This window comes from Trachymyrmex septentrionalis, unplaced genomic scaffold (assembly GCF_001594115.1).
Source record: "Trachymyrmex septentrionalis isolate Tsep2-gDNA-1 unplaced genomic scaffold, Tsep1.0 scaffold53, whole genome shotgun sequence".
In the NCBI taxonomy this organism is placed as follows: Eukaryota; Metazoa; Arthropoda; class Insecta; order Hymenoptera; family Formicidae; genus Trachymyrmex; species Trachymyrmex septentrionalis.
In genome coordinates, this window is record NW_017305705.1 from 3,391,314 (window position 1) to 3,402,705 (window position 11,392).

The following is an 11,392-nucleotide window of genomic DNA, read 5'->3' on the forward strand; positions in this document are numbered from 1 at the left end:
TATCATGAGGATGCGGTAGATACGTCTGACCAAGATAAACCTTTTGTTATAGTCATACAACTTCCGCATAAAAGCGAAAAAAAGAAATATGATTTCTATCAGCGAAAGCATATCATAGATCCTCCACAAAATAACGATTATGAAGATGATGATGATGAGGTAAAAGTGTACAAGTTAAAATAACTAAGAAATTCAAATTCAAAAGTCAATGACGATTAATGACTTTTGTGTTGTAAGATATATAATAATTAAATTTTGATTAATAAAAATTCTAAAACTAATAATATAAAAAATTCATAGAGTTGAGTTTCTGTTTCGATATTTATGTTTTATATTTGCTTGTTATGTTTGACATATTTTACATATTAACTTTTCGCGTTTGAGATTAGGTGTTATTTATAAATATATGCCAACATGCATATAGTTTATATTTTGGCCTGGAAATATAAAAAATTATGTTTTATTTATTAAGATTGTACTCTATTTTTATAATTTCTATTTAATATAACACATTATTTCTTGCGATTAAATATTTATCTTATTAATTACAATTTAGGATTAAAAAATTACAATTCTGAAATTATCCCATCATCGTGTAATAATGGCAAGAATAACGAAGAAAATGGAAATTAGAAGCAGGATGATTTGGCATTATACTTAATTATACTACACGTTTTTCAACGTAATTTTTATTTCTAACGTAATAGTCAACGAACATATTGTAATCGTAAATAATAATTACATACAATGTTGTCGTGATGTTGATGTGTCGCTGCTGCAGTCCATCTTACGCGATTTCATTTATTTTCTTGACATGACGTCAACAAAGATCACTCAAACAGATTCTTTCGTACTTTAGGCTCTTGTCTACGTCGGAAAATAGATCAGTCTTGCAAACACAAGAATTTTCGGTATGTGCAATTTAGTCCTAAAATTAATTCTAACAATAATTTAACAAATCCAATATTAATAAAATTTTAAACATTACAGCAAATATCATAGGAACTAACAAAGTTACAGTAACTCAGTCTTCTTCAAATTTTGATTATTACAAATGTATAAAGTTTCTATATATGCTACATATTGTATATACATATAAATTCAATTTTCGCGAAAAATTACGTAATAACAGAATACTGCAACAATCTAATTTGATAAAAATAAATTCTACTTTAAACAATAATGATCTTTTCCGACGTGTGCGCCTCTTAAAACTTCATAGAATCCTTCGTAACTTTACATATTCTACAACCATTTTTGTGTTTAACATTTACACTCGACTCTACACAGCCGTTTTTATTAATTTTATTCCCTTCACGTTTTTTGTTTAATCGTTTGTGCGTCTTTATTGATCTTCTACGGCTTCACTCTCACACGCGGTGATTATATAAACATAGAAACATACAAACACACATGTTTTTTTTCTTCTACGTGTCACACACGACGCATATTAGCTTTTCTTTCGTTTAATCTGCGCGAATAATTAAACTTTGCTTTTTATAATTTGCATCTCGCCATTAACTACGATTTTCGAAGCACTTTATTGCAGGTTTCTTTTTTTTAACAAAGCACTTATCTGTTTTTATTACACCCGGATCATTCGGCTGGTTTTTTCATTTCATCTTTATTTTTTTCTGTTTATTTATTTTACGCATTTTACAATTGATTAAGGAATGTGCAAATGCAATTTTCTGTTCACAAATTGCTGCGTGTTTTCTCGAAATATTATATTTATCGTGAATGCGCATTTTATGCACTAATTTTATACAACAATCCCGATTTGTTTACGCTGTTTGGATGTCCTTCATTAATAATACATAGTAATCAAATATTATTTTTATATTGATGCACAAAAAAAATACTGTTCAATGATTCATAGATTAAGTGATTATTGCTTGTGTGTAAATGAATAACTGGCGTTTGCTTGGAATCATTGATAAGAGAATAGGGTAAAAAAAAATCTGTAGAATTAGGAATTTGTTTAATGCAAATGTGTATATATATCAAAATCGGAAATCGTTATGCGCGAAGGATATCCTAACTCGCGCAAATGCGAGATATGCGTGTATGGTTAGCACGGCAGCTATTTTACGCACGTGTTTTCCTGTATGTGTATATAATCAGCGTTTCTCTGAAAGACTTAATAATTATATCCGTTGTAATCACAGTCGATGTAAAAGTGTACACAGAGGCGATGCTCATTAATATAATATAATCTATATTTAATCTTTTGTTTACGATTTCTCTCTCCTTTATTCATACTTTTCACGTCAATGAACGATTCACATTCATCTCCACCACACGATCGAATTTCGATTCATCTCGAAACTTTGATGGATACCCCAAATGTGATCGAAGGATATCGGAATACTTTTTTTTTATTTTTAACGGCCGCCATCGCGGTTTCGATTTCACACGTGCGTGCGTGTCTCTGTAAGGCGTGGCACTTGCAAGATATGAAAATCAATTGCACACGTCAAAACTACTACCCAACGACTTCTTCCGCCAGTGCTCTTGCGATTTTATGGTACCAAGGATCCTCGTGGTACCGAAGCATAATCCATGCGGTACCAAGACCGTTGCGTTCTCTCTTCCGAAGAAATAGGCCATTCATCGGTATCGTGTCCACCGGAAGTTCAAAGGGTGAGTTTTGCGGTGTGCTTTAGGATGACGACAAGACCACGACGGGGCTAGGCGGAGCGTTGCGGCGACAGTGAAAGTAGAGGCACGCTGGCAGGCCCTTCCCCGTCGGGCGAGCGTCATACCGGTGTCTCGAAGGTCACCTGGAACATTTATTTTATAATTTATGATAAGAATAGAATAAAAAAACATTAAACAATTAATTTAATTTTCTTCCTGAAAGAAGAAGCTAAAAAGATTTATTTTGATTTATTTACAGGCGACAAGATTTCTTTCAAAATCATGACAAATAATATCACGTTGACAAGTCAAATACAAAAACAGAGAATTTTATTTAAGAATATCAGAAAATATTTAAGAAATATTATAACTCTCTCCGGAGCTGATGTCAAAATACACAATTACTAGTGATGGGTCTGTGGGATCCACTTAATTTATAATATGTTAACTAAAAAGTATTAATTAATTTCGAAGGAACCAAAATTACATAACTCGTATTAAAAAAATGTGTATGTGTGTGTGTGCGCGTGCGCATAATACTAAGTTTATTTTAATAACACATTTAATAATTCACATTTGCAGATGTAACATAAAGACGGAGAATGGAAAGTTATTTTTTTTTAAGTGACTAGTTACTTATTACCGAGTCTGGTTACCGATACGGTTTTTCATTATTTAATTAATTTGTAGTTAAGCTTAATCTGATGTTTTATCCAATGAGTTTCTTCTCTGATGATGTCATAAATGAAGTCCATTGAATAAAATATCAGATTAAGTTCAACCACAAATTAACCAGATAAAGAAAAACCGGGTTTCAAAAAGGTAACTAAGTGTTAATTATTATTGTTACTAGCTACTGATTTTCAAAAGTACCAATTAGCGTTATCGTTACTTGAAATGTAACGATTTGTTACTTTTCCATTATTTTTTTATATAGTTTTAAAATTTACGAAAAAAGAAATTTTTTTAGATAAAAAAAAACGGTTTTTTCTCATTTTTCCGTGGATTTTCTCGATTTCTTTGTTAAGGTTTAAAAAAAATTCATTGAAAAAATTTATGTGTTCGTAAAACTTTAAATTATTCTTGAGACGATCTTAAATGTAACAATAAATAGCGATCCAAAACTGCAGGTTAAATATGCGAAAATTATGTCAAGTAGGTTAAAAATATAGAAAGTAACGACAAAAGTAAAATCCATTACCGTTATCAAAAAAAAATGTAATTACTTTACCATTACAGTTACGAAAAAAAAAATAAAGCCATTACCAATCCGTTATAAAAAAAAGTAACTTGTAACCGTAACGTTACAAATAATTAATTACTTCGGTTCTACATAAAGAATATAATTAAATAGGTCCAATACACCCACCATCAGTTTCGGAAAATTAAATCGTATCTTACACGTGCATGTATGTTATACTATATGTCTATTTATCAAGCTGTTAAAGTTGTTAAAATAAATTACGGTCTGTTATCTTTAGATCGGCGAAAATCTCAGTAAGCGCAAATGAACGGAGAAATGTCTATAGTTTAATACACATAAAACAGTGTAATTACATCGTTTAATGTTAGAAACTGTAATTACATCTCTCTAATACGGTGCATTAAAGTATGGGTACTAGACAATTTAGGTCTGCTAAAGGAGAGTCTGCAAATATCTTGATGTACTTATGATAGATTGGCGTCCAAAGTATATTCGGATAGCAATCAGAATAGCATAAACTTACTTGTAGAAACACAAGTGTACTACAGTTTGATTGTTTGGAGAGAGGAAGCGTTAATGATGGCGATAAGGAATATGTTCTCTCCCAAGCAATACGGTAGGTCACTATATATATATATATGTAGCATAGGAAATTACTTATTGCTAAATAAGGAAATTACATATGGAAATTTTATTTTAATTTCATTATAATGTTCGATATTAAATCTAAGAAACGTAAATAAATTTGACATTCGATTAAATCCAGAAAAAAAATTAAATTGCACAAAGATATCGCTCTGTGCACGTTTTTTTGTTAGTTTGGTTAATTCGCTTTTAAAATTCGTGTATATCCTGCTTTGTTTGATCTAAAAATAGCAGATACATTTTCCGCACTCGATCCTCTATCGTATCTCTATAATGAAGTCAACGTAACAAAGTTAATGAATGAAATCAACGTACCTCTCGAGTCCCTTTTCTCGAACGTTTCCTCTCGAGCTTCGGTGTCTGAGGTAGCAGGGTGTAATCGCCGCCAGTATCCCCGCTTCGCTGCCGCGCCACGGGAGGGTGGTGGGTCAGCACGGGTGCTCGCGGAGGTGGCGAGAACTGGTCACCCTGCGGCAGTAACGAGTAGCCGAGGTTTTGGCTTTGAATGAACGGCGAGGTTGACGGAAAATGGTTCGCCACTACCGGCGCCCAGTACTGATGGGAATACCGGGCCAAAGAGCTCCCTGGGGACACACAAATCCCAATTATCTTGGTTAGCCTTTAAAGATTAGCCTTTCTAATGTCCAATTTGTCACACACAAGCGAATATGCTGCTTGTGTGACCGATTACATAAACCGAATTATGAAGGTCTTGATATGGATAATGGATTAAATCGCACAAAGCGAAATATAAAATTACGATAAACACGTTCTTTGTATCTTCATGATATAAGAGATTAATTATCAGGATCCAAATGTCTAAGATAATATAAAGTCTATGTAGAATTAAGAAACTGTTGTTTGAATTATCAAGCAAAAGAGATATAAGTTGCGACACTTACTGTCACTACGCAAATTGCTATACTGCTTCTGCGCTTTCCAGGTTGTCGATCGAACCCTTCCGGCGGTTTCTGTATTAACGGCATCGACGCTGAGGCTTCTCGTGACCCCCCTGTAAGGATTCGACGTGGCGTTCTCACTGGCGGCCGCGACACCAGCGAGCTGCTCGTTAAGGGCATACAACTTGGACGTAATGTCCTTACCGATGAGAGTGTTGAGAACGACCTTGAGCAATGGTCTGTGCCGGAGCACCCTGAGTAACTTCATTCTCGTCCAACAGATATACGTACTGGGCTCCTCGGCTAGTATCGTCACCTGGAAGACGTCAGCATCGTTTTCATGCGTGGCCTCCCATTCGGGCGAGTCGACGAATTGGTAGGCTCTGATGTAGTGCAAGTGAGTTCCGTCACAAGTTACCTTCATTCTGAAATAAGAGGAGAAACTCGGACATCGAAATTGCATACAATAGCCTTAAACCAGACGACGCTTAATAAAATTTTCTCCAATAATAAATTAATGCAGTATATGAAAAAAGGTCGAATAAAGGACATGAAAGTTCTAAAATTATATTTCTCAATATTAATTTCATGAAAGCAGACATAAGATAAAAGGCATCTATATCAATCCAGTTTCAATTAGCTCTTAATTTCAATTAAGATTAACCTTCTTTCACAAGAAATGACACTTTTAGCTTAAAAGAATTAACTTTTAATTAAAAAGGATACCCACTTTCCGCGTAAAAGAATAGACAGCCTCCTATCCGCCGGCGTGACCCCTTCCGTTGCGTAGGTCTGATCGGAATCCAACTTGAGTATTCTTGCCTCCTTTGCCAGTTCCTGGAAATGCTTCTTGCTAACCTTATAAGGCTTGAAGAGCTTCAAATAAAGTTCGGCTAGTTCGGGGCTAAGAGCCGGGGGCAGGAATCGGCAGGCGAGTATCAACGAATGAATGCCGTTTAACAGACCAAGGGCCAAGCACCATAACATGGCATCTAGAGCGCATATGGTGAACCCGGCCCAGAGAGCCGCCAACATGAAACCTGCCGTGAGAAACGTGCGAAGAGCCAAGACGGAAGCCTTGAACGAGCGTGGCACCAGAAACGCAGCCGCAAAAAATAAATTTGCTGCCTGAAATTAATATAATTAATAATAAATTTAAATAATAAGAAAATATTCAAATTATTAATCCTTCATTATTCGCGTGGAGTGTCCGCCTTATAAATTTGTTAAATAAATGTATGAATTGTTTATACACACTACTGTATTTATAGCATAAATTGTTTCACAATTAAAAAAAAACATTTTTGCATTTATTGTGTTATCTGAAGAATATATAGAATATTATACGTTTTTTTTAAACATCACATGAGATAATTGTTAGACCGAATAAATTTTAAATAAGAAAAACCCTATATCGTTTTAAATTATATAATAAAAAAAAAAACAATAAAAATTGAAATATAATATTGGACAAAAACATTTTACGCGAGTAATTGCGTTAAGAAAAATTACGCGAGTAATGTAGGATTATATATAAAGAACATTCTTTCTCCAAAACTTTAAATAGAGCAAAATTTTCGTAGAATTTTTGCAAAAGACAGATTTTATTGAAAGCATTGATTATTTATTTATACGCGAAGGAAAGATCTTAGAAACTTAAAAAAGAATTTAGAAATTGTTCAAAACGTATCTTCACCTGGAAGAGCTTATGCTGAGCAGCCTCCCATTCATCACAATAGCCACTCGGTAACAACACCGTCGCGTTCAGTCTCTCGGTGACATTGTTGACCTCAGTGCCATTCCAGACGTCCAACCACAGTTCCGTGTAGTTGAAATCGTCCAGCGAGTAACCGCCCAGATTCGACAAACCACTATAGTTGAAGGTGTAGTTCTCGCTCGAATAAGTTGCTGCCGATGTTGTCGAGGTGGGAAATGGTGTCGTTGTTGAAGACGAAAGGAGGCTGCTACCGGCCGTCGCAGGTGAATCAGTCGTGTTCGCCATTTTTTGTCGAGGGCGCGTGATACGTGCCATCACCTTTGACTCCTGTAAGCCGAATGTTAGCCCCTTCTAAATAACGATCTTTAAAAATTTAGAAGAAATGTATTTATCAATGTATTCATTTTTTGAACAAAATTCCGAAAGTCGACTATTTTCGACTTAGATAGAATTTTGTAAAAAATGTCTTCATCTTCATTTCGTGTTAAAATAAAAGGGATTTTCGGCGACCCCTATTAAAAAGTCATTTTTAGAAAATAAAATAGTAAAATAAATAATATTTATATTAATTGTGATGAAGGGGAGAAAGTGTGCGGGATGGATCTTGCTTTGCGTGAAAAGTCGTGCTTGAACCTTATTGTTACACTGCCGTTCATTAAAAAGTTATTAACAAATAAAAGCTGACAATATAAATGTGTGTTTAACTTTGTAATTTAAATTTTATGTGGAAAGTTGCAAACCCATATATCAAACTTCGCTTTGCGTTAAGTGTGAGTGCAGTGGATTTCACCCCACCTTTAGGGCTCCATCATCAAAAAACTAGACACATAAGTTTAGTTGTGACCTCATTTTGCATGGAAAGTTGTAAACCCATATGGAACTTTGCTTTGCGTTGTAAAGTGTATTCGTATAGGTGCAGTGGAATTCAGCCCCCTCTCTTCGGAGCAGCTCCACTACTGAAAAATTAGACAGCAATAGTGTAGATTTATGTGACAAATTTCTAAGGGATATTAACCCCTTCAGATTTGATTTTACAGGAATCATGTTAAAAAACCGTTTTTAATTCAATTTATGTACATTTTATATTAAATTCATACTATATGTATTAATTTTTTTCAAGTATTTTATACTAGTTTTTTTCAAAATTTTGACTATTTTTCCAACATACACATTATTATTATTTATTAGATATTAGATATCGATCGAATTAAATAATATAAATTAGTCGAAATTAGATTCCTTGAAATTAATTTAAAAGTACAAATAAATTAGGGCAATTAGACATCGGCGCTGTAATTGGTAGGTTCCTACATATGCAGATCATATAGCAAAAACTTATTGTTTTTTCCACGCTGAAGAAGGCTAAAATTTAACCGGAATGTACGTGTACACGCATTAATACATTAATATGAAATACATTTCATTAAGGTCTATTAGTTATTTAAGCACCAATTATAGTATCGATTTCTAATTGCCTAATTGCCTAATTTCTTTGTTTTTTAAATTAGAATTAAATAATTTCAACGGATAATATCTTCAAATTTTTTTATTACAATATATACAAAGTCTGAAAAGGTTAAACCCATCTATCCAGGAATTCTTTTTTACTAATTAAAATATATTACAAATTGTATTACAAAATCTTCTTTATTGTAAGTGTAAAAAAATTAATTCATTCAATAAAAACAGTAGTTGAGAAAATTCAGTAACCTTTTCCCTTTAATATACTTTAAGGTCAATAAAATCGATTTTATCATTAATATAAATACTTACGCTATTCGTTTAACTATTTTATATTTAAAAAAACGGCTTTTCCGTAGCAAACGCCAAAAATTCCTTTAAGGGCTTTCATTTTAACTCGAAATGAAGCTTTTTATAATGTTTTATTGAAATCAAGTTTCGAAATTCTATCTTATTTTCTTAATACTCTTTAAATTATATTTATATTCTTTAAATTATTTTAAATGTTATAGTACATATTTATTAAGAGATATCTGATGCTATTTTCTCTAAATCTTTAAACCAATATTATAAAATAAAGTGAAAAGTACGATAAAATAAAAATATCAATTTTTGAAAAATACTGACTTTCGTAGATTTTATTTATGCATATCTCAAATGTTATCTTGTCTTGGGGAAAAAATGTTTCATATATAATTATATAAAATAATATATAATAATACATAATAATATATACATATAATAGTGACATATTTTATATATGTTTATATATGTATATGATATGTCCATTATATGTATAATATTTTTTTCCAGGGTCACATCTAGGTAAGATTTAAAATCTTCATTATTGGACGAATATTAGCTAACTAAGGTGTTATCACTTGAATTAATCTCAAATAAAAAAAATTGATTTTCTGTGAAATTTATTTTTTGATAATCTCCAATGTTTTCGATATGTTAGAGTCGACCTTTTATAATGGGAGCATTGCATATATTCTTGCCCTTAATTTATCTAAATTATAGTTAAGCACTAGCTGTCAGATTTACAACAGAAGCCAAAAGCAACTGAACGATTAACGTGGAATATCGATTTGACTCTTCGTGATTTGGGATGCAATATCTGAGCTTTATTATCTTCGAGGTCGCGCCATGAGGGCCTGCGTGACTTTAACGTTTCGTTTCGCTGCCGACTCAAAGATTTCGCGGGATATTTTCTAACCGAAACGGCGAAAATCTCGAAATAGCATGCAGTTAAGGATCGACTACGTCATCGCCATCAAGAAAGTCGATTTTATCCGCTTTCGAGTTGAACTGTACAGAATGCCGCCGAAAATGCAAGGGCGTCCTCCAGACCGCAAAATCGGACAAAACCTCTTGGCACGTATTTCTTGGCTTTTCTAAAATACATCTTGTCTCTTCGAAGATACTGTGTAATTTATTAAGGTACTTTCCTTAAGAACATATTGAGTTTCATATAAAACTTATTTCATATAAATTCCATTTCTTGCTTTTGCTTCGATCCAACGATTCCACATGATTTCTTATATACTACGTATATAATGTAAAGCTAGCAATTTACATTTTAATAGGTTTTTTTTACATTGAATAGAATGAATGCATGCAATTCTTATCCAAAATTAGAAATTTTATATTTAACAATCAATATATGAAAGTATTGATATCCATCTATGTGATAAAGATCTGCATTAAATCATCTAAATCAAAATAATATTATAAATGTTCTTTTCTTATAAAAATAAGTTGTATGTCATTCTAATTGATTTAGTTATTAATTCAGAATTGATTATGACTGCAGGATATGAAAGTCACTGGTTTGTGCAATCTTATAAGCATTAATAAAAACAATAAAATCATGTGAAAGAAAATTTCGATTAACGTGTATTGCAAAGCACGCCGTCGATACGAGCTGTGCAACCAGCCAGAAACAGTCAGAAATGCCATTTAACGTCCTTTCCGCTGACACAGCACGCGCCAATAATCGTGGATCCGCTCTCAGAATGATTCAATATTATCATTCGATTTTCGATATTTCCGTTCGGGGGAGTCGGTATCACGCTTCCATCTAACGGAACTACGTCAGCCTACCCAGAAATTAAGACACTCTTTCCGGTCTGATTCAACAATGCATGTAAACTGGAATCTAGGATCAAGGCAGCATGTATATTCATGGATAACCATTATCAGAATTCTGATTATATTCTTCTTCTGCGTTGAATATAAGAATTGAATATTCTTGCATATGATTCTACGAAAGCGATACCTTAAATATATACCTGAAATCTATATCCGAAAGAGGACACTATTTAATTAAGTATTCAAATCTGATAATTGGATTCAGTCTATTTTTACAACGATTCGTAATACCGTATAAAAGAATACGGCTTGCAAATATAAATATCATTTTTAAAACTTTACTGTGACAGTTTCACTTGTACAATCTCGCTCTTCGTGAGACACTGCTCTCATTATTTTTATACAAAAGTGTTATAAATCGACGACCGAGATTCCCCAAATAAAACAGTCGATATAGAATTTATATTTAAAACAGTTATATAGGTCGTATCATACCGTGAATTGTGCAGAGAAAGCTAATTATATTAAGAGCTTCAAAACCGAATATTGTTTACGCTTGATTCATTTCTGATATGGTCTAGTTTTGCCTGAGAGATTTCCTAAACACATTAACTTAATTTCACGTTTATGCAATCTCTAAAGAGTTAACGTCTGCCTTCTGCAAGGGCAGCTCGTGCATTTCGTTATGCAAATCCTAATTCGCAGCTTAGGTCGCACCGCGATACAAGTTTG

At 33.0% G+C, this 11,392-nt stretch overlaps 2 protein-coding genes across 2 annotated transcripts in view; one reads left to right on the top strand and one right to left on the bottom strand.

Annotated features, from left to right (window-relative positions):
* LOC108752081 overlaps positions 1-622 on the top strand; it is a 1,125-nt gene extending 503 nt beyond the window's left edge. Inside the window, exons 3-4 of the mRNA XM_018492700.1 lie at positions 1-159; positions 557-622. The exon at positions 1-159 is cut by the window's left edge and continues 9 nt beyond it. Of these exons, the coding sequence (XP_018348202.1) occupies positions 1-159; positions 557-562 (165 nt within the window). The 3' untranslated portion in view covers positions 563-622. The remainder of the gene's footprint in view (positions 160-556) is intronic.
* A 2,084-nt stretch (positions 623-2,706) lies between these two features.
* Positions 2,707-11,392, bottom strand: part of LOC108751900 (blood vessel epicardial substance-like) — a 17,058-nt gene continuing 8,372 nt past the window's right edge. Inside the window, exons 2-6 of the mRNA XM_018492382.1 lie at positions 7,085-7,432; positions 6,119-6,516; positions 5,392-5,813; positions 4,805-5,073; positions 2,707-2,783 (exon numbers count right to left, since the gene is read on the bottom strand). Coding sequence (XP_018347884.1) covers positions 2,760-2,783; positions 4,805-5,073; positions 5,392-5,813; positions 6,119-6,516; positions 7,085-7,420 — 1,449 coding nt within the window. The 5' untranslated portion in view covers positions 7,421-7,432 and the 3' untranslated portion in view covers positions 2,707-2,759. The remainder of the gene's footprint in view (positions 2,784-4,804; positions 5,074-5,391; positions 5,814-6,118; positions 6,517-7,084; positions 7,433-11,392) is intronic.